The sequence below is a fragment of the Symphalangus syndactylus genome, chromosome X, assembly GCF_028878055.3.
Source record: "Symphalangus syndactylus isolate Jambi chromosome X, NHGRI_mSymSyn1-v2.1_pri, whole genome shotgun sequence".
Classification (NCBI taxonomy): Eukaryota; Metazoa; Chordata; class Mammalia; order Primates; family Hylobatidae; genus Symphalangus; species Symphalangus syndactylus.
This window is the reverse complement of record NC_072447.2, coordinates 136651660-136675196: the sequence shown is the minus strand read 5'-3', so window position 1 is coordinate 136675196 and position 23537 is coordinate 136651660. Positions and strand designations below refer to the sequence as shown.

The 23537-nt window shown below is 39.4% G+C and overlaps 1 protein-coding gene across 1 annotated transcript in view; it reads left to right on the top strand.

The window, feature by feature from the left end:
- GPC3 (glypican 3) overlaps positions 1-23537 on the top strand; it is a 468130-nt gene that overhangs the window by 288637 nt on the left and 155956 nt on the right. Inside the window, 2 exon segments of the mRNA XM_055268231.2 lie at positions 1929-2062; positions 11910-12035. Of these exon segments, the coding sequence (XP_055124206.1) occupies positions 1929-2062; positions 11910-12035 (260 nt within the window).

The following is a 23537-nucleotide window of genomic DNA, read 5'->3' as shown; positions in this document are numbered from 1 at the left end:
TCCCATTAAGATAAACTATTGAGTATAGCTCATCTGAATATCAAACTATAGATGCTATCTTTTATAAATGAAGGTGATGCTACTCTGATTCTAGATTTTTTTTCTAATTTGAGAATTTATTTATATGAAAAGCCTCCAAAGCTGTATAAATAGATAACTTAGTAAATGCTGTCAAGGCAATCTTGAGAAATCCAGAAGCTGGGATTACCACGCAGAGCCCATGGCTTATAAGTAGAGTGCTGAGCTGAGGCTGATAATAGAAGATTCTTTCAATTCACTTCAATTAATTCACCTAACTTAGGCGCACAAAATCCAGTCTGAATAGTGTGGAAATACAAAAGTGACAAACATACAACCCTTCTCCTTGCCAGATATTTCTAATATTTTTCCTGATGTTTACAGCCTATATATTCACCTTGGGTACGTTGGATGGCTATGTTTTTGAGGACTGGTAGTTCTTTATATTTTTCTACAATGTAGAATGTAAGCTACTGGAAGGTCAAGCATTATCTGCTAGGGAGGCAATGTCGCATAACATTTGAAGTCAGACAAATGGGTTCTAAGTCAGACAAGTGAGTCCACTGTTTTTCTGCCTCATGCAAGTCACTTAACTCCCTAAGCCTCAATTTCCTCATCTCTAAAATGGGGATGATAATAGTTGGCATAGTGTCTGGCACAAGGGAGATATATAAGAATGTTAATATTCATATTTCTTTATATGGAAGTTCATTTAGGCTTTTGCTTACAAGTGAAAAAAGTAGCAAATCTACTAATAATTAAACCAAAAAAATCAAGTAGAATGGAGCTAAGAAAGATTATGCCATTTTTAAAAAAGTATTGCTATATGAGTGTAAAAGAGGTCAGCTTTAGAGAGAGATATCCAATAAATATTTTTGAATGAATGAATGAGAAAAGATGGAAGGAAGAAAGGGAGGGAAGAAGGGAGGAAAGGAGACAGGGAGGAAGGAAGAAAGGGAGACTCTTGAGCACCTATGTTTTTAAAATACTTTTAATCCTGGGCTTATTTAATGATATATGATTCATAGGTGATGACACTGGCTTGCTTATTTATTTATTAGAAACAGGATCTCCCTCTATCACTTAGGCTGGAGTGCAGTGGCACAATCATGGCTCACTGCAGCCTTGACCTCCCAGGCTCAAACGATCCTCCCACCTCAGCCTCCTGAGTAGCTGGGACTACAGGTGTACGCCACCATACCTGGCTAATTTTTTATTTTTTGCAGAGACTGGGTCTTGCTGTGTTGCCCAGGCTGGCTTTGAACTCCTGGCCACAAGTGATCCTGTTGCCTCAGCCTCCCAAAGTGCTGGAATTACAGGTGTGAGCTGCCTGTCACTGGCTACTGATTGGTTGTCTTGCCTTCTTCCCTTGGGCATTTTTAGGAAATCCGGATGAGCAACCACACTTTTTATCAGAGTACCTTAGCTTGGGTCTTATAACAAAATACTCATAGAAATTGGGAGCACTCTGTGCTTGGGAGGCTGCTCTTCTATTAACTGGCTACACAACCCCTATCTTCTGCACCAGTTCTTCCTAAATTTTGCAATTCCCTTTTGTGAACTTCTTCATACGTATTAATACCAAGTGCCATTGAAAGGTATCAATAGCATGGGGCCTGTGTTGACGGTCCTCTCAAATGTATACTTCACTGCAGAAAAAAAAGCCATTTTTTATCTTAGGAAATCTCTGAATAGGCTGTACTCAGAATGGGGCCCCCATTCCCAGTCTCCAGCCCTCTTTCCACCAATGGTTCTTTGCCTTACAAGCTTATCACCTTTTTTTGACTCTAGTCATAGCTTTGTTCTGCTATTTAAAATTGGGGGAAGAAATTGAAGTGCCTTTCAGAATTTGTTTCTACTATCATATCTGCACAAGTATCATATAATTATATTGCATTTCTTTTTTTCAGATTGGCAAGTTATGTGCCCATTCTCAACAACGCCAATATAGATCTGCTTATTATCCTGAAGATCTGTTTATTGACAAGAAAGTATTAAAAGTTGCTCATGTAGAACATGAAGAAACCTTATCCAGCCGAAGAAGGTGAGAGGTTTCTTTTTTCTTTATTCCAGCATACAATTAGCAATTGTATTTTAAGGTCAAAAACCACTAGAGTGAAACTTCTTAAATACATGTTATTTAGTTCTTCTGAGTAGAGTGCTTGATGTATTAAATTTTATCATCTGTCAGTGTTTAAAAAAAGATAATATTATATCCAAGCCATATTTAAATGTAAATTTACTGTTCATAAATATCTAGTATAGCAACATGTGTGAAAAGGACTTCCCTATTCAAGATCTTTTATTGATTAAGCAAAATAGTTTCTGCTTACAATCTGGTCTCACAATTCCTTGGCTTGCTTTGTAGCTTTTCCCATTATTAACAGTCAGTCAGAGTTAAATTCACCAGAGAGAAGCTGGTGAGACACATTCATGTGTATACACAGACACTGCACACTTTACACACTCTTTTAAAAATGATAAAATGAAGGATCTGGTTCCTGGTTCTTAAAACAACAGTGAAGGGACAAAATCCAGGTTTGTTTCTTATTCTCTTCATCCATTCTCCCCTGATCCAGTTTCCCTCTATCCCCATTCTATTTTTTTAAATTACAATAAAGGGGTAGAAATTGGATCGAAAGCCCAATACAATTCTAGAAGAACTGCCCTACCTGAAAAGACTGCACATGTAGCCAGCCCTGCCACTGGCTCAAGAATAGCTAGACATGAGTTGTTCCTATTGATCTTGAGGGGGTTAGCTGAGATTGGCCTATAGATAGAAAATGAAGAAAGAAATTAAGTAACATCCCAGATTTGGGCTAAACTATTTCATTCCTCTCATTTTCCTATAGGGGTTTCTGAGATGGTAATTCTTAGCGTGATCTCATACAGTTTAGGATGAAAGAAGGCAGTAATGCAGCTTGACAGAGTTCCCCCACTGAAGCATTTCAGAAAGTCCTCATTTCTTCTCTTTTGTTGACTTCCAATCCAATGGAGTCCTAGTTTCCCTGTATCAGCTATTTTAAAATGTGATTTCAGGACTGCTGGGAGTCCCAGTGACGCTTTCAGGGCACCTATGAGGTGTTCCTTTTGCTAATTATAAATTTGTGTGAAGCTGGATATTGTTCATATACTTCAACCAAAACAATTTATTGCAACATATTAAATGCAGAAGTCAATAGGAGAATCTACCTATCCCCTATCAAGCCAGACAGTAGAGACAGCTTGCAAAAATGAAAAATGTTACCATTTTTCTCACTGTTGTCATAAAATGTCATTAATATTTATATTAACATGTAATGGGTCCATAATTGCTAGTTTCAAATTATAATAATTTTAAAATTTTTAAAAATTTCTACAACAGTAAATATCGATAAATATATATCATATAAACAAAAGCTCTTTGGGATCCTGAGGCTGCAGTCATTCAAAATGTTGATGGAGTCTGGAGGACCAACTTCCAAAGTGGCTCACTTACAAGTGTAACAAGTTAGTGCTGGTTGTTGGAAGGAGGTCTCAGTTCCTCACCGTATGGACTACGTGAATGGCCTCGGGACATGGCAGCTGGCTACCCCACAATAAGTGATCCATGGAAGAGAGCAAAGAGAAAGCTATAGTGTCTTTTATGGCCTAGCCTTTGAAGTGACACACCATCAATTTTGGCATATTTGATTTGTTAGAAGTGAGCCACTAATTCTTTGTGGTTTTTTGTTTTGTTTTGTTTTTTTGAGACAGAGTCTTGCTCTGTCACCCAGGCTGGAGTGCAATGGCGCCATCTCAGCTCACTGCAACCTCCGCCTCCTGGGTTCAAGCAATTCTCCTGCCTCAGTCTCCTGAGTAGCTGGGATTACAGGCGCCCACCACCATGCCTGGCTAATTTTTGTATTTTTAGTAGAGACAGGGTTTCACCATGCTGACCAGGCTGGTCTCAAACTCTTGACCTCAGGTGATCCACATGCCTCAGCCTCCCAAAGCGCTGGGATTACAAGTGTGAGCCACTGCGCCCAGCCAGTGAGCCACTAATTCTAATCCACACTCAAGGAGAGGGAGGAAATTAAGCTCCACCTCTTGAAGGGAGGAGAATCAAGGATTTTGTGGATGTATTTTAAAACGACTTCCGGGCTCCCAACATCAAAATGTTTGAGAGCTATTTTCCTATAGCATAGGGGTTCTTTGGAAAATTTTTGTCTTTTAGGCCATTTATTAAGGCCCTCTTTTGCACCTGCCTGTCCTTTGTCCATTTTTCTCCATTGCATTTACTCTTGGACTGAACCACCTTAGGAATAAACTTCAGTTCATCTAAGGCATTGACCTTTAACTAGTGGCAACCCCTTCCACATTTGACTGAAGTGAAATGACAGATAGATAGACAGATACAGATGATAGATAGATGATAGATAGATAGATAGATAGATAGATAGATAGATAGATAGACAGACAGACAGATAGATAGAAAATCTTCACTTAACTATGTCTGTAAGTTCTTGGAAACTGCAATTTTAAGCAAAATGGCATATAACAAAACCAATTTTTTCCTCATCACTATTATAACAAAACGATGTTGAATGAAACCACGTTATTCAAGGACCTGCTGTACATTGTTTCACTTTAAGTTTCAGTTTTCAAGAACCTATAAATGACATTAAGTGAGGACTTACTCTATATGTGTGTGGGGGTGGGTGTATCTTTATTCAATTCAGCCAAAATTTAGTAAACACTTGTTAAGTACCAAAATGTATACTAGGCACTGAAAATACAAAGACACAATCTATGCTCTCCAGCTCAGTTTAATGGGGAAATAGACTTAAATACAAATAGTTCCAAAACAGCTTTGTAAGTGCTAAAGCAAAAGAATGTCCAGAGTACAGAGGCAGCCTACAGGGAAAGACAGAGGCTTCATGGAGGAAGTGGTATATGAATTTGTAGCCAAATCACATGCGGAGCTTTTTCAAAATTAACACACCCACTCAGTCCCATTTTGAGATTACTCTGCCAACCTAGACACATTTATAAGTAGGAGGTTTATCCAGGCCTGTTGCTATGACTTCTATCTTGGGCTCTGGGGAACTCATTCCCTTTCGCCTTAGTGGGGACAGCTGTATGTGTGTTGATTCCTCCAAGGAAAGAAGAAATTGATAAATGAGGTTTTGGCTGGGCACTGGATTTGGTACTTTGTTTAGATTCATATACATATATTTCTGAGACTGAGTCTCGCTCTGTCACCCAGGCTGGAGTGCAGTGGTGCGATCTCAGCTCACTGTGACCTGTGCCTCCCAGGTTAAAGCCATTCTCGTGAGCCACCACACGTGGCCTAGATTCATCCTCTAAGGAAAAGAAAGGATAGTAAGAAAAATTGACAAAGCCTGTAGAGTTGAGTAAATGATGGTCAGGCAGAGCTTCTTTGGGTGTTAGGAGATTGAGCCTGCCCAATGATGTTACTCACTTTTATTGAAACTGAAGCATTAGAATCTGAGATGGAGCCTTTCTTTGTGAATTCTCTGGCAGAAGAAGAAAACGAAACAACAGGAGAGTATCTGATTTTATTTAACAACTCCCTCAAATAGGCATTGTAACCCCTTTTAGGGAGACAGGAGAAGTGGGAATTAAGATGATCTCTTGCTAAATGCACTGCCCCCTGCAATCTGATGTTATTAAGAGGGTTTGTTTTTGCAGTGTTAGTACCTCTATAAATCTCTCAGTATGTTCTGCACAGCATTTCACACTGTCCAGAAAAATATATGTGCCTCTAGCACTCCTTATGCCCATGCCCAAGCTCTGTCCTCCATGGTTAAAAATATGATAATTGCAAAGGAACCCTATTGTAGTATTCAGTCTGTGGACGTTGTGAGCAAGCTGTCTGAATCTGATTATGAGTTGAAAAGCCCTTTGCCTTATTAAAATAACAACACACAATGAATTCCTTTGGTAGCATTCAGAAGTCATCTGTTTGTTTTGTCTGCCCCCAACTGGGTAGTTTGCAACACACAGCTAATCTTAAAAATAGCTTAGTTCAATTTCAAGGCGATTTGATACTCAACTGGTGGTCTATGTGTGGGACTCAGTGTTCCTTTAAGGGATAAGTATTGAAAATATCTGTCATAGATTTAAAACAGTGAGTGGAGAACAAGATTCACAACTAGTACAATCAGAATAGAAGAAATCAGATCTTCACAGCCCCTTCTAGCTTTCATATTTTCGGCACATCTCAGTTGTCAGCTTCTCCCTTCTTTGCCCTTCCGAATGTCTACTTCACTGCTTCCCTTATGATACTGTTTACCTTGCCATGTTTATACAATATATTGTTTGGTTGAGTACATGAACAATATTTTTCCACTGTTCAAATGCCGAATCTATGGTTGAATAGTCCATCTTGCATCTACAGATACCAAGCTTCTGGCCCAACTGCTAACCTGTGAGAAGGTCACACAGTCCCTCCACCCTTGTGAAATTACTCTACATATTCCAGCCTTCTCCTTCCTGTGCTCCCCCTCCTCTCCTTCTCCTCTGACTTGGTCTAAAGGGGCAACGGATCAGGTGACACTAGTAAATGACCTAGAAAGAAAAGAACAAAAGCTGATCTCAGCTCCCCTAGTCCAAAATCAATGCCTACTCCCACCCACTCTGAACAAAACAACAAAGTATGTCCTGAGTGAATCAACAAGTTCTGGATCTAGTACAAGTCATTCTGCCCTAAATAGGCCTCTACTTCTTTCAACATTTGTCAACACCATTTCTATGCTTCACATTGTGTAAGGGTTAGGCTCTGAGGAATGGAGGAGCACCTAGCTTAGTTAGGGAGGGAGACATGCAAATGAATAATTTCCATACATTGGGGGTGAGTGCCAAATCAGAGCTAGGTGCAAAAGAGTGGCAGTGTCACAGATGGGGAAGATAGCCCCTCTCCTGGGAGCATTAAGAAAGACTTCTTGGAAAAGGTAACTTTTGAGCTCAGCCTGAAGGATAAGTTCAAACAAACTCAGCAGATTGAGGAAGGAAAGGAGGGCGTTCTGGGCAAAGGGAACACTATGAGAAAAAGTATGGTAGAAAGCTCTAGTTTGGGATTAAACTGTGAAAGGCTCTCTCCAGCAGAATTAGGCATGATCTTACATCATTCCAATTTTCGTTATTTTAGTTTAGGTACTTTTCTGCATTGTCAACTTTTAAAAATAGTAAGCTCATATTACTTTATATGAAGAGGAAAAGATGAACCTTAATAATAAAGGGAAAAAGTTCCAGGTCTGCAGTCAGGGATGAAAGGCTGTTTTTACTTGCAGTGATTTCCAATTAGTGCTGCTTTGATGCCTGCCCAAGCAAATCATTGCAAGAAAGCAAAGGCAATCCCCTCCCCTGCAACCAAAGAAGGGAAGGGATGATCCTCTTCAGGATGATGGAAGCCCTCCAGGGAAGATCACGTACACCCTGTTGCCATATTTGAAAATGGCTCGTGCATGCAAAGGGGCCCTATCCTTTAGTTCCACATTTAACACATTGAATGGAAACCTCTATGAAGAGACTTTTTCCTGAGCAGGCAAATGTTGGATTTGTCTGAGAGCCGTAGGCATCAGAATTTTTGTATGTCAATGCTATGTTTGACATGTATGTATTAGAATAAAGTGGAATTACAATCAAAGAACATTCCCTTCAATCAAATTGTTTTTCCCATCCCAGGCAACGAATTGTCCAAACTTTCTACCCTCTTTTTTCCCCCCTAATAACAATTCAGTTGAGCAGACTGTCTTAGTTCACAGGTGGAGATTCTTTTGTTGTCTGTCATGGGCTACTAGCACAAAGGAAAAAAATCTGGACTGTGTCATACATGGGTAATTAACATGTCACTTAGTTTAGTTTCATGTGTCTTTCTTTAAAGAGAAAAATAGAAATATTCAACTCCTCTTTTACAACTATAAGCAGAGGAATATAAACCTTTATTTAAGAAAAGATTAAAATACACTTAATTCCTATGCTGGAACAAGTTTAGAAAGGAATGACAGGAAGAGACAAAGAAGGGGAGAGATGAGAGAGGCCCAGTAAACTGGGTAGGAGGTAAACTACTCTTGCAACACTCTGCTGCTGTAGTGTCAGAGGACATTATCACCTGTTGTTGCTGTCCTTTGAAAAGCTCATTAACTCTCCAACAGTTTCTAAAGTCTTCTTCCCTACCCTCCCAAACAGTATGTCTGCACTTATTTTCAATAATCAGTTTCTTTTAGAGACCAAGATGTATTTTCTCACAGTAATTCAGAAGGTTTTCCATAAAGGAATGGCCTTCACTGTAACACTGTCCTTTGGGACTCTAAAATATTAACCAGTTTGCGAACTGTGCTGGAGACCTGCTCTTTGTTCTCCAAAAGGCAGGTACTGTCTCATCCCACAGGGCCTGGGAATTAGTTGAGAACCAGGATTTATTTAATTCTGAGGTTCTTGTAGTCAAATCTACCTTGGATTCTAAGTGGATTCTAATGGAGATAGTACACACTAAGAACCAAAAAGAACTCAGAGAACAAGCCTATCAAGAAGAATAGGTTTTAAAGAAATAAATGTAAAACTTTACTCAAGAGAAAAATCTAGAACAAAATACACTGAAATATCAACAGTGATTATCTGTGTCTGGTGGGACAATGAGTTTTTTCCCTTTCTATCTTTCTTTATTTTCTAAATTCTCCATAGTGAACATATATTTCTTTCACAATGAGAAAGAAAACAAAATACTTTATTTTAGAAGATGGAGGAAGAAATATATTTGAACTGTTTTACAGCTGTTGCAGCACTGAAGCTGCAGCTTTTACAAATTTCTCTTTTCGTCCCTCACCACCTATGTGTTTATTTTATTTGCATCCAACCTGGCTTTTTCCAACTCTCCTCCCTGTCTCTTTTCATTCTTCCAAGTCGCATCCCTCCCCATAGTAGAGAACCCTCCCTTTCTCTAAGACATATTTCTCACCTCTTCTCTACCCTTTCTTTTGAGGGGCAGGAGTAACAGCTTTATTGAGATTTAATCCACATACCATACAATCTATCCATTTAAAGTGTGTAATCCAATTGTTCTTAGTATATCCACAGAGTTATGCAACCATCATCACAATAGATTTTGGAACATTTTCATCACCTCAGGAAGAAACTCTGTACCCTTTAGCTATCATTCCCCAACCAGGTGGAGATAATTGAATCATGGAGGGGGTTCCCCCATCCTGTTCTCATGATAATAAGTTAGTTCTCACAAGATCTGATGGATTTAAAAGGGGCTTCCCCCTTTGCTTGGAACTCATTTTTCTCCTTCCTGCCACCATGTGAAGAAGAACATGTTTGCTTCCACTTCTGCCATAGTTGTGAGTTTCCTCAGGCCTCCCCAGCCATGCAGAGCTGGCTTTTCTTTATAAATTACCCAGTCTTGGGTATTTCTTCATAGCAGTGTGAGAACAGAGTAATATATTCACATTCTTTGTGGTTTTCTTAGACTTTTATCTTGACCCTTCCAGGTAATATCTTTCTATACTGAAGTGGGAGGTCTTATGTTTATTGCGGCCCCCTCATGCTCCTGACATTTAGATCGAACCTTATCTGGATCATCTTCAAATTGTCAATAATCTTTATGATCCACCAAGAAAACTGCAAGGGTTGGGAGAAGTTCAGGGTTTTTTTTGTTTTTGTTTTTGTTTTTTAACTTCTGTGGAAATCAAAATGGAAGGCCTTGCATGGGTTAAATTTTTCTTGCCATGTGCTATGTTAGTGAGAGGGGGTTTGGAGGTAGGGAGAGGCCTAAGGGAAACTCTTTCCTTTAAGAGAGGGCCATTGTTTCCCATAGACTAATGGCCATATTCCATTTCCTTATGGAGTGGGGGGAATTACTTAGACTCAGCCTTTGCTCTTTCAGCTTCCACTCTTGGGAACTGTATTATTACCCTGTAAAACAGAGCATCTCTCCTATTAGCTGTTAATTGAACCCATCTTTTTCCTCTATGAGAAACTATAATGTTGACTTTTATTTTCAGAGCTCTGTATTGAGCCTCTTCTTTTTGGAGATTGATGGTGCTCAGACACCAGGGGTAGGCTGTGGGGTGGGGGGTACAGGCATAACAGGAAGCAACTTGTGGGTATCAGAAGTTAAATATGTCCCAACAACCTTTCTTGAGTTGTTCTGTCCATCACCTTGGCTTTGCAGTGACCCAAGCCTTTGTGAATCTATGCTGAGAGCCCTTTCTCTCCCTCCCCAACCTCTTAAATTATTAGTTGAAATGAATAGTATTATGGTAATTGTCGTGGTTTGTTTTATGTTGCTGTAACAGAATTCCTAAGACTGGGTGATTTATCAAGAAAAGAGGTTTGTTTATTAGGCTGGGAAGTTCAAGATTGGGCGGCCTCATCTTGTGAGGCCTTCTAAGTGAAGGCCTCATACTGTGTGAAAACATGGTGGAGAAAAGGAAAGGGAACTGAGCACAAGTGAAAAGGACAAATATGAAAGGCAGCCTCACTTTATAACAACTGCTCTCCTGGTAACTAATCCATTCCCTGGAGAACCAACCCAGGCTTGCAAGGCAGACATAAGTCCATTTTCACCTCTAAAAGGCACCACCTCCCAACACTGCCACCTTGGGGACCATGCCTCAACATGAGTTTTGGTGAGGACAAGCCATCTTAAACCATAGCAGTAATAAAATGAAGAATCGGATTAAGTCCAAGAGGGTATATTCACCAGTCTTCCTCATTTGGCCAGAGCTGAGAACAACTCCCAGAAGGCATTTCTGGGCTAAGGACTTCCACCAGTGTCCAAATGATATTCAGGCCTCTGGTTCCTATAGAGGCCTATACATCAGGCCAGTCCATTCTTAGCCTGGAGACAATATTGAATAATTACTCCACTGCCAGAAAATTCCCTGAATAGAGTCTCCAAAAACTTAGTATAGACATAAGGTATATTTGGATGTGAAGGATGCTTAATTTTCTATCAGTAACATTGCTTTAGAAAATAAAGTGTGTTTTATTTTTGTTTGTTTACCACTGTACATCTATTACATAGATATTTTAATATTTCTTTTTAAACATATCCACTTCTCTCCAGTCTAAGGCTTATTACTTTGTGTATCCATGTACATCTGAAATGAGATAACAGACCTGAAATTTTTCTGGTATATGTGTGTGTGTTTACATACAATTGCAGACATAATATATTCTCTCTCTCTGTCACTCTCTCTTTCTCTCTCTCTCTCTCACACACACACACACACACACACACGTCTTATTATATGTAGCACAAAAACAAAAGCAAATAAATAATAAAATATACTAGAATTGTCCCCCACCCTGCTCCCTCTCCCTCACAGGAGCCACAATATACAAATAACAAAGAAACCCTCCTCTTCTGGCAGATGTGAGTTGCTCTGACTGTATTGCCAGGAGAATTTCATAGAGCTTATACTGTTCTGAGCACCCTGCAATTCTGATCTGCAACCATTAGCCAGAGCCTATATGGAAACGGGCCATCTCTAGGGTAATAGCATTGTAAATTACAATCAATGCACCCAATTACACTCAGAAACCAAAAGATATGTAGTGCTCCAGTGTACCTTGTAATCAGCACCTTTGAAAACATAGGTAACAGCATTCTGAATAAAAAAAAATGGAAGTGGAACGTCTTAGAAAATGAATGTTGGAATTAAATCATCCTTCTGATAGAAACAGCACCTTATATGGCAGTCAACTTTTTTTCTAATATCATTTTATTGATTTTTTAAAAAAAACTAACCTGTGTCCTTGTAGCCAAGAATGTCTTTAAAAGTCATTTATTGTTCTAATCAGCCTGGCAGAGCCTTTCTGTCATGCTGATAAGGAAATGAAACTTTTCTCATACTGAATTTACTTGCCTCTTATGCGCAGATGTTTTGTTTTTCTTTTAGGGAACTAATTCAGAAGTTGAAGTCTTTCATCAGCTTCTATAGTGCTTTGCCTGGCTACATCTGCAGCCATAGCCCTGTGGCGGAAAACGACACCCTTTGCTGGAATGGACAAGAACTCGTGGAGAGGTGATCTTTTTTGAAAGTTACATATAGCAATATTTGAGGAATAATTGTCATATGTTTATATAAAGGTTAATTATGTCTTCTATCTCCATTAATTTCACCAGAAAAATTCTAGAGAAATCTATGAGGCTGGGTGTGGTGGCTTATGCCTGTAATCCCAGCAGTTTGGGAGGCTGAGGGGGGCAGATCACCTGAGGTCAGGAGTTTGAGACCAGCCTGACTAACATGGTGAAACCCCAACTCTACTAAAAATACAAGTTAGCCAGGCATGATGGCGCAAGCCTGTAGTCCCAGCTACTGGGGAGGCTGAGGCAGAAGGATCATTTGAACCTGGGAGGTAGAGGTTGAAATGAGCCGAGATCGCATCACTGCACTCCAGCCTGGGTGACAGAGCGAGACTCTCCAAGAAAAAGAGAAAACATCTATGACATTCCAGATGATGTTATAATTTATAGTCCTCCTAGCAGTTGCAAAGTTTGAAGCACATAGAGAACTGTGTCTGAAGGCAATTATACAGAGTTTAAAGCATAAAACAACTTTCTTTTGTCTTCGATTCTTCCGTCTCCTCATTTTGTGGGTCCTTATTTATTTGATTTGAAGGAATCACATTCATCTTTTTTTTTTTTTTTTTTTTTTTTTGCAGATCATTTATTTGTTAGAGGACTTGCATCCTGAAGTTTTTTTAAAAAAGCTCTCACAACCCAATAATACAAGGAACAAAAATCCCAATAAAAACGGGATGATTTGAAATGACATTTCTATAAGGAGATGTATAAATGGCCAATTAGCACATGAAGATGCTCCACATCATTAGTCATTATAGAAATGCAAATGAAAACCACAATGAAATACCACTTTATACACACTGTATGGCTGTAATAATGCGACAGAAAATAACAAGTGTTAGTGAGGATATGGGGAAATTGGAACCCTCATTCATTGCTGTTGGGATTGTAAAATGGTACAGCTACTTAGGAAAATAGTTTGTCTGCTTCTCAAAATGTTGAACATGTATTTCCCATAGAACCTAGCAATTCTACTTGTAAATATGTATATACCCAATAGAAATAAAAGCACATATCTACACAAAAACATGTACATATGTTCATAGCAGCATTAGTCACAATAGCCCAAAAGTGAAATAACCCTAATATCTGTCATCTGATGAATGGATAAACAGAATGTGGTATATCCATACAATGGAATATTATTCAGCCTAGAAAGGAATGAAATACTGACACATACTATAACCCAGATGAACCTTGAAAATATTATGGTAAATGATAAGCCAGTCACAAAAGACCACATAATACCTGATTCCATTTGTTTGAAATGTCCAGAATAGGCAAATCCATAGAGAAAAAGTAGATTAGTGGTTGCCAGGGCCTGGGTAGAAGATAATGGGGAGTGACTACTAATGGGTATGAGGTTTCTTTTTTTTTTTTTTTTTTTATACTTTAGGTTTTAGGGTACATGTGCACAATGTGCAGGTTTGTTACATATGTATACATGTGCCATGTTGGTGTGCTGCACCCATTAACTCGTCATTTAGCATTAGGTGTATCTCCTAATGCTGTCCCTCCCCCCTCCCCCCACCCCACAACAGTCCCCGGAGCGTGATGTTCCCCTTCCTGTATCCATGAGTTCTCATTGTTCAATTCCCACCTATGAGTGAGAACATGCAGTGTTTGGTTTTTTGTCCTTGCCATAGTTTACTGAGAATGATGTTTTCTAGTTTCATCCATGTCCCTACAAAGGACATGAACTCATCATTTTTTATGGCTGCATAGTATTCCATGGTGTATATGTGCCACATTTTCTTAATCCAGTCTATCGTTGTTGGACATTTGGGTTGGTTCCAAGTCTTTGCTATTGTGAATAGTGCCGCAATAAACATACGTGTACATGTGTCTTTATAGCAGCATGATTTATAGTCCTTTGGGTATATACCCAGTAATGGGATGGCTGGGTCAAATGGTATTTCTAGTTCTAGATCCCTGAGGAATCGCCACACTGACTTCCACAATGGTTGAACTAGTTTACAGGCCCACCAACAGTGTAAAAGTGTTCCTATTTCTCCACATCCTCTCCAGCACCCGTTGTTTCCTGCTTTTTTAATGATGGCCATTCTAACTGGTGTGAGATGGTATCTCACTGTGGTTTTGATTTGCATTTCTCTGATGGCCAGTGATGATGAGCATTTCTTCATGTGTTTTTTGGCTGCATAAATGTCTTCTTTTGAGAAGTGTCTGTTCATGTCCTTTGCCCACTTTTTGATGGGGTTGTTTGTTTTTTTCTTGTAAATTTGTTTGAGTTCATTGTAGATTCTGGATATTAGCCCTTAGTCAGATGAGTAGGTTGCAAAAATTTTCTCCCATTCTGTAGGTTGCCTGTTCACTCTGATGGTAGTTTCTTTTGCTGTGCAGAATCTCTTTAGTTTAATTAGATCCCATTTGTCAATTTTGGCTTTGTTGCCATTGCTTTTGGTGTTTTAGACATGAAGTACTTGCCCATGCCTATGTCCTGAATGGTATTGCCTAGGTTTTCTTGTAGGATTTTAATGGTTTTAGGCCTAACATTTAAGTCTTTAATCCATCTTGAATTAATTTTTGTATAAGGTGTAAGGAAGGGATCCAGTTTCAGCTTTCTACATATGGCTAGCCAGTTTTCCCAGCACCATTTATTAAATAGGGAATCCTTTCCCCATTGCTTGTTTTTGTCAGGTTTGTCAAAGATCAGGTAGTTGTAGATATGTGGCATCATTTCTGAGGGCTCTGTTCTGTTCCATTGATCTATGTCTCTGTTGTGGTACCAGTACCATGCTGTTTTGGTTACTGTAGCCTTGTAGTATAGTTTGAAGTCAGGTAGCGTGATGCCTCCAGCTTTGTTCTTTTGGCTTAGGATTGACTTGGCGATGCGGGCTCTTTTTTGGTTCCATATGAACTTTAAAGTTGTTTTTTCCAATTCTGTGAAGAAAGTCATTGGTAGCTTGATGGGGATGGCATTGAATCTATAAATTACCTTGGGCAGTATGGCCATTTTCACGATATTGATTCTTCCAACCCATGAGCATGGAATGTTCTTCCATTTGTTTGTATCCTCTTTTATTTCATTGAGCAGCGGTTTGTAGTTCTCCTTGAAGAGGTCCTTCACATCCCTTGTAAGTTGGATTCCTAGGTATTTTATTCTCTTTGAAGCAATTGTGAATGGGAGTTCACTCATGATTTGGCTCTCTGTTTGTCTGTGATTGGTGTACAAGAATGCCTGTGATTTTTGCACATTGATTTTGTATCCTGAGACTTTGCTGAAGTTGCTAATCAGCTTAAGGAGATTTTGGGCTGAGACAATGGGGTTTTCTAAATATACAATCATGTCATCTGCAAACAGGGACAGTTTGACTTCCTCTTTTCCTAATTGAATACCCTTTATTTCCTTCTCCTGCCTGATTGCTCTGGCCAGAACTTCCAGCACTATGTTGAATAGGAGCAGTGAGAGAGGGCATCCCTGTCTTGTGCCAGTTTTCAAAGGGAATGCTTCCAGTTTTTGCCCATTCAGTATGATATTGGCTGTGGGTTTGTCATAGATAGCTCTTATTATTTTCAGATACGTCCCATCAATACCTAATTTATTGAGAGTTTTTAGCATGAAGAGTTGTTGAATTTTGTCAAAGGCCTTTTCTGCATCTATTGAGATAATCACGTGGTTTTTGTCTTTGGTTCTGTTTATATGCTGGATTACATTTATTGATTTGCATATGTTGAACCAGCCTTGCATCCCAGGGATGAAGCCTACTTGATCATGGTGGATAAGCTTTTTGATGTGCTGCTGGATTCAGTTTGCCAGTATTTTATTGAGGATTTTTGCATCAATGTTCATCAAGGATATTGGTCTGAAATTCTCTTTTTTGGTTATGTCTCTGCCAGGCTTTGGTATCAGGACGATGCTGGCTTCATAAAATGTATTAGGGAGGATTCCCTCTTTTTCTATCGATTGGAATAGTTTCAGAAGGAATGGTACCAGTTCCTCCTTGTACCTCTGGTAGAATTCAGCTGTGAATCCATCAGGTCCTGGACTCTTTTTGGTTGGTAAGCTATTGATTATTGCCACAATTTCAGAACCTGTTATTGGTCTATTCAGGGATTCAACTTCTTCCTGATTTAGTCTTGGGAGGGTGTATTTGTCAAGGAATTTATCCATTTCTTCCAGATTTTCTAGTTTATTTGCATAGAGGTTGTTTGTAGTATTCTCTGATGGTAGATTGTATCTCTGTGGGAACAGTGGTGATATCCCCTTTTTCATTTTTTATTGCATCTATTTGATTCTTCTCTCTTTTCTTCTTTATTAGTCTTGCTAGTGGTCTATCAATTTTGTTGATCTTTTCAAAAAACCAGCTCCTGGATTCGTTAATTTTTTGAAGGTTTTTTTGTGTCTCTATTTCCTTCAGTTCTGCTCTGATTTTAGTTATTTCTAGCCTTCTGCTAGCTTTTGAATGTGTTTGCTCTTGCTTTTCTAGTTCTTTTAATTGTGATGTTAGGGTGTCAATTTTGGATCTTTCCTGCTTTCTCTTGTGGGCATTTAGTGCTATAAATTTCCCTCTACACACTGCTTTGAACGTGTCCCAGAGATTCTGGTATGTTGTGTCTTTGTTCTCGTTGGTTTCAAAGAACATCTTTATTTCTGCCTTCATTTCATTATGTACCCAATAGTCATTCAGGAGCAGGTTGTTCAGTTTCCATGTAGTTGAGCGGTTTTGAGTGAGTTTCTTAATCCTGAGTTCTAGTTTGATTGCACTGTGGTCTGAGAGACAGTTTGTTATAATTTCTGTTCTTTTACATTTGCTGAGGAGAGCTTTACTTCCAACTATGTGGTCAATTTTGGAATAGGTGTGGTGTGGTGCTGAAAAAAATGTATATTCTGTTGATTTGGGGTGGAGAGTTCTGTAGATGTCTATTAGGTCCACTTTGTGTAGAGCTGAGTTCAATTCCTGGATATCCTTGTTAACTTTCTGTCTCGTTGGTCTGTCTAATGTTGACAGTGGGGTGTTAAAATCTCCCATTATTATTGTGTGGGAGTTTAAGTCCCTTTGTAGGTCACTCAGGACTTGCTTTATGAATCTGGGTGCTCCTGTGTTGGGTGCATATATATTTAGGATAGTTAGCTCTTCTTGTTGAATTGATCCCTTTACCATTATGTAATGGCCTTCTTTGTCTCTTTTGATCTTTGTTGGTTTAAAGTCTATTTTATCAGAGACTAGGATTGCAACCCCTGCCTTTTTTTGTTTTCCATTTGCTTGATAGATCTTCCTCCATCCCTTTATTTTGAGTCTATGTGTGTCTCTGCACGTGAGATGGGTTTCCTGAATACAGCACACTAATGGGTCCTGACTCCTTATCCAGTTTGCCAGTCTGTGTCTTTTAATTGGAGCATTTAGCCCATTTACATTTAACGTTAATATTGTTATGTGTGAATCTGATCCTGTCATTATGATGTTAGTTGGTTATTTTGCTCGTTAGTTGATGCAGTTTCTTCCTAGCCTCGATGGTCTTTACAATTTGGCATGATTTTGCAGTGGCTGGTAGCAGTTGTTCCTTTCCATGTTTAGTGCTTCCTTCAGGAGCTTTTTTAGGGCAGGCCTGGTGGTGACAAAATCACTCAGCGTTTGCTTGTCTGTAAAGTATTTTATTTCTCTTTCACTTATGAAGCTTAGTTTGGCTGGATATGAAATTCTGGGTTGAAAATTCTTTTCTTTAAGAATGTTGAATATCGGCCCCCACTCTCTTCTGGCTTGTAGAGTTTCTGCCGAGAGATCAGCTGTTAGTCTGATGGGCTTCCCTTTCTGGGTAACCCGACCTTTCTCTCTGGCTGCCCTTAACATTTTTTCCTTCATTTCAACTTTGGTGAATCTGACAATTATGTGTCTTGGAGTTGCTCTTCTCAAGGAATATCTTTGTGGCGTTCTCTGTATTTCCTGAATCTGAATGTTGGCCTGCCTTGCTAGATTGGGGAAGTTCTCCTGGATAATATCTTGCAGAGTGTTTTCCAGCTTGGTTCCATTCTCCCCGTCATTTTCAGGTACACCAGTCCAACGTAGGTTTGGTCTTTTCACATAGTCCCAAATTTCTTGGAGGCTTTGTTCATTTCTTTTTATTCTTTTTTCTCTAAACTTCCCTTCTCGCTTCATTTCATTCATTTCATCTTCCATCAGCGATACCCTTTCTTCCAGTTGATCGCATCTGCTGCTGAGGCTTCTGCAATCTTCGCGTAGTTCTCGAAACTTGGCTTTCAGCTCCATCAGCTCTTTTAAGCCCTTCTCTCCATTGGTTATCCTAGTTATCCATTCTTCTAATTTTTTTTCAAAGTTTTTAACTTCTTTGCTATTGTTTTGAATTTCCTCCCGTAGCTCAGAGTAGTTTGATCGTCTGAAGCCTTCTTCTCTCAGCTCGTCAAAGTTATCCTCCATCCAGCTTTGTTCCGTTGCTGGTGAGGAACTGCGTTCCTTTGGAGGAGGAGAGGTGCTCTGCTTTTTAGAGTTTCCAGTTTTGCTGCTCTGTTTTTTCCCCATCTTTGTGGTTTTATCTACTTTTGGTCTTTGATGATGGTGATGTACAGATGGGTTTTTGGTGTGGATGTCCTTTCTGTTTGTTAGTTTTCCTTCTACCAGACAGGACCCTCAGCTGCAGGTCTGTTGGAGTTTATTAGAGGTCCACTCCAGACCCTGTTTGGCTGGGTGTCAGCAGCGGTGGCTGCAGAACAGCGGATTTTCGTGAGACCACAAATTCAGCTGTCTGATAGTTCCTCTGGAAGTTTTGTCTCAGAGGAGTACCCGGCTGAGTGAGGTGTCAGTCTGTCCCTACTGGGGGGGTGCCTCCCAGTTAGGCTGCTCAGGGGTGAGGGACCCACTTTAGGAGGCAGCCTGTCCATTCTCAGATCTCCAGCTGCGTGCTGGGAGAACCACTACTCTCTTCAAAGCTGTCAGTCAGACAGGGACATTTAAGTCTGTGGAGGTTCCTGCTGACTTTTTGTTTGTCTGTGCCCTGCCCCCAGAGGTGGAGCCTACAGAGGCAGGCAGGCCTCCTTGAGGTGGGCTCCACCCAGTTCGAGCTTCCTGGCTGCTTTGTTTACCTAAGCAAGCCTGGGCAATGGCAGGCGCCCCTCCCCCAGTCTCGCTGCCGCCTTGCAGCTTGATCTCAGACTGCTGTGCTAGCAATCAGCGAGACTCCGTGGGCATAGGACCCTCCGAGCCCAGTGTGGGACACAATCTCCTAGTGTGCCGTTTTCCAGGCCCGTTGGAAAAGCGCAGTATTAGGGTGGGACTGACCCGATATTCCAGGTGCCGTCTGTTACCCTTTTCTTTGACTAGGAAAGGGAACTCCCTGACCCCTTGCGCTTCCCGAGTGAGGCAATGCCTCGCCCTGCTTCGGCTCGCGCACAGTGCGCTTCACCGACTGTCCTGCACCCACTGTTTGGCACTCCCTAGTGAGATGAAACTGGTACCTCAAGCAGAAATGCAGAAATCACCCGTCTTCTGTGTTGCTGGGGCTGGGAGCTGGAGACCGGAGCTGTTCCTATTCGGCCATCTTGGCTCCACCCCGGAATCACATTCATCTTGATAGCTATCATTTATTGAGAGTTAATTGTATATTAAGTACCATGCTAAGTGCTTTGTATGTATTATTTATCTTTATAACAATCCTATGAAATGAATACTGTTATTTCCCCCCATTATACAGATGAAGATAGAGAAAGGAAGAAAAGGGAGGGAAAGAGAAATACCATTTCACTGAGCAATTTTACTGAAATATTTTATGGAGCATTTGTTTTTTTTTTTTTTTTTTTGAGACAGAGTCTCACTTTCTCGCCCAGGCTGGAGTACAATGGCGTGATCTTGGCTCACTGCAACCTCCGCCTCCCAAGATCAAGTGATTCTCCCACCTCAGCCTCCTGAGTAGCTGTGATTACAGGCACCTGCCATCATGCCTGGCTAACTTTTGTATTTTTAGTAGAGATGGGGTTTCACCATGTTGGCCAGACTGGTCTCGAACTCCTGACCTCGGGTGATCCACCTGTCTCGGCCTCCCAAAGTGCTGAAATTACAGGTGTGAGCCACTCCGCCCAGCCGACTGTTTGTTAATATAATCTATGCTATCATTATCTGTGAAGAATTTGCTCATCACTGAAAAGGAAATCATATATATTCATTATATTCATTTATTCAGCAAGTATTTACTGAGCACCTTCTAAGTGCCAAGCCTGTTGAAATGAACAAAACAGACATAATTTCCTGTCCTCGCAGAGCTTTCATTCTGGTGCACTAGTGGTATTCCTAACCTCCATTGCTTTCCATGTGGGAGGAATAGCTTGCGATTAAAAAATTAAATCAAGAGGATAGAATGCTTAGGAAACCACAAGGAGTTGATGAACATGCTTTAGAAAATGTTTGTACAAGTAGCATGTTGTAGAGGAGAATACAGAAGAGACCCAAAATCGAGTCTAAATCTTTCACTAATTAGTTGCTTAACCAAAGGCAAGTGACTTAATCTCTCTAGGCCTTGGTTTCCCCCATCTAAAAAAGGAGGTGGTTGGATTAGAGCCCCTCCTGGTCTGACAATCTGTGTGTATTTTTTTCTTATTAATTTATTCACTCATTCATACCTTCAGCACTTATGTTTTAAGATATTATGTGTCAGGCACCAAGCTAGGCGCTAGGGATGCAACGGTGAAAAAGGCAAGTTAGCTGCTTTGAAGAGCTTACATTCTAGTGGGACCCAATACCAGGACATGGAATGCTGAATGGAATTTATTAGCAGTATAATGGAGTGCAAAGAGGAAGGCTTTGGAGCCAGATGAATTTGGGTTTGCCTCTCAGTTCTGCTACTAACTGTGGCCTTGGGTGAGTCACTTAACCTAAAAAGTCTCAAGGTCCTCCTCCTCTGTAAGGGAAGGGCATCTCACAGGATTGTTGTAACTATTAGGAGAGATCATAAATGAAAAGCCCCTAGCAGACTGGCACATACTGGAAGCTCAATTTATATTACTTCTCTATTTTTCCCCCTTTCCCCTTCACTCCTCCTCTTTCCAACGCAAAACAAAAGACACGTCAGAAAATAGCTTGTTCCTCATCTATGCTATTTTACTGACATGGGACAATGAGAATAAGGTTGCATGCCACCCTGAATGAGGCACTGAAATTGTATGGAGATATATTTCCCTCTGGCAAATGTAAATCAGCCTGGAAGGATTAATGGCTCCATACACTGGAGAAATAATGTATATTTGTCATCCTAAAAGCTCATCAGGTACTAAGAAGAATCATGAACATACTTTTTTTAATTTTCAGAAAAAAGCAGTTGGTATTTGGCTTTATAAAAAGCTGATGCTTTAAAACTGATACAAACAATAACTATTTGAAAAAGAATATATCCACAGGTCAAATATGTGCTTCTTACATAAACTTGATGAGAAACCATTCCAGTGCCTTGTCCAGTGTTATGTATGTTACTATAGCAAAAAATGAACAATTCCTGAATATTTGTTTTAAGCAGCTTATCTTCTAACCATGGTTTCTTATTAAAAAGGAAATTTTACTTTACAAATATATTTATTTACTGATGTGTTCATTCATTCATGTATTCATTCTAACAAATATTTGAGCACTTATCCAGTATCAAGCACTAATATTTGTTTCTTCATTGTGATTGTTTGAAGCAAATATTATAACCCTGCTGGATTTATCTTCTATTGTTTATGGTGAAAAATCAGATTGATCCAGTTTTAGTTAATTGTAAAATAATTTATTCCCAGGCATATGTATTTTGAATTAGTGGAATTTTTATTGAATTTTGCTCATACTGACTACTTCATGTTTGGTACACTTTGGTGAAGGATGATGCCCTGGAACCAAGAAATTTCTCTTCTATCAAATGGTGGAATCCAAAGCCTGCTAAATTTGAACGAGTCCAAAAGTTAGCCAAATGTACTTTTATATCGTTAAAAGAACTATGTTAACTGAAATGTTTTTGTTTCATTTGCTAGCTTTAAGCCTTAGGGCATTGAACAAAATAATAAAATAAATATTGTAGTATGGAGAAAAGCTATTATTCCAAACTCCTATTTATATTTCTGATTTCTGAAAAAATCTTTATTTTCAAAATGACTTTTATTGTTAATATATACTATCCAGGAAAGAAAGAAAGGAAAGAAGGGAGGTAAGAAGGAAGGAAGGATGAAGGGAAGGAAGGCAGGAAGAAAATAAATCAAACATATTTTCAGACAGAATAAGGGTAGTATAATCCAGGAAATGACTCCTTCTTGGTTACTAACCTCAGGTTATAATTAACTTGTACTTGTATTACTGACCTAATGCAATGATCAAACTAGGGAATAATGTCAAACTAAAGTTTTTAAAAATTACTCACGAATATACCTTTAATAATATGAAGTTCTTTAGCCTGAAGACATGTATGGCCTCTGTTTTTACCATTTATAAAGATTAGCTTTGCATTCGTGTCTCATCTATAGTGGAAACCTCTTTCTAGAGCTTTTCAATAAATTTCTCATTTAATTTAGTCTTAAGTAACAGTTACCACTTCCTATTGTCCAATGGGTTGTAACTTTGTTATCTTTCTAGGTCAAGTTTGTGTGCCTGTAAAAAATTTTACTTTTAGTCAAGAAAAATTATGAAAATCAAGGATCGTGATAGGGAATGAGACTTGTCAGTGGAAACACTTGATCAAAAGGAAAATATTGATGTTGAGGGAAATACTGAGCAATATTCATGTCAGCTGGGTTATTAGAGCTGTTTGTAGCCTACTATGGATGTATAGATCACTCAACTTTTAATGAGTTAATTCCTTGTCTCTCTAAATAAGGTCATATTTTCCATCCTTTCAATTTTTATCTCTTATGAATGCAATCAATTGAAATATGAATGAAGAGAATGTTTTCACTGATCCAGTCTTAGGGAGTACCACATAAGCCTATCATTCATCCTTCTCAGCTTCCCACCACCACCCTATCTGGGCTCGAGATAAACACTGGTTTGTCTACCAGGACTTAGCTGAGAAACCTTCAAATTAGCAAACTGGGCCTATGTGAGATATCCTCTTTTATGTGAGCCACTAGCATATCCTACAGGCAAAGATTTCCTACAATTACCAAAGGCAGAAAGATCCTCCAGCTTCTGCCTTTGTCAAACTACAGAGAATTTCAATTAGAGAGTCTTTGGGACCAAGAGAAAGATAAAGGAACCCAGACTGCTGAGTTAACACTGGGCTTCACAATAAGTAAATGTCTTTGCCCTGATAACACCCAAATGAAGAGTGGACATTTTTGTAAATCATTCTCAAACACCCTTTTTGCTAGGCCAAATATCTCGATAATTGACTGAATTTTCATTCATTTTCTGGATAGTTTGATACTTTATAAATTAGTATAACAGAGCAACTATAAATTAGTTTTAGTTTCTATAAATTAGTTTAGAATCTATAAATTAGTAAACAGAGTTTG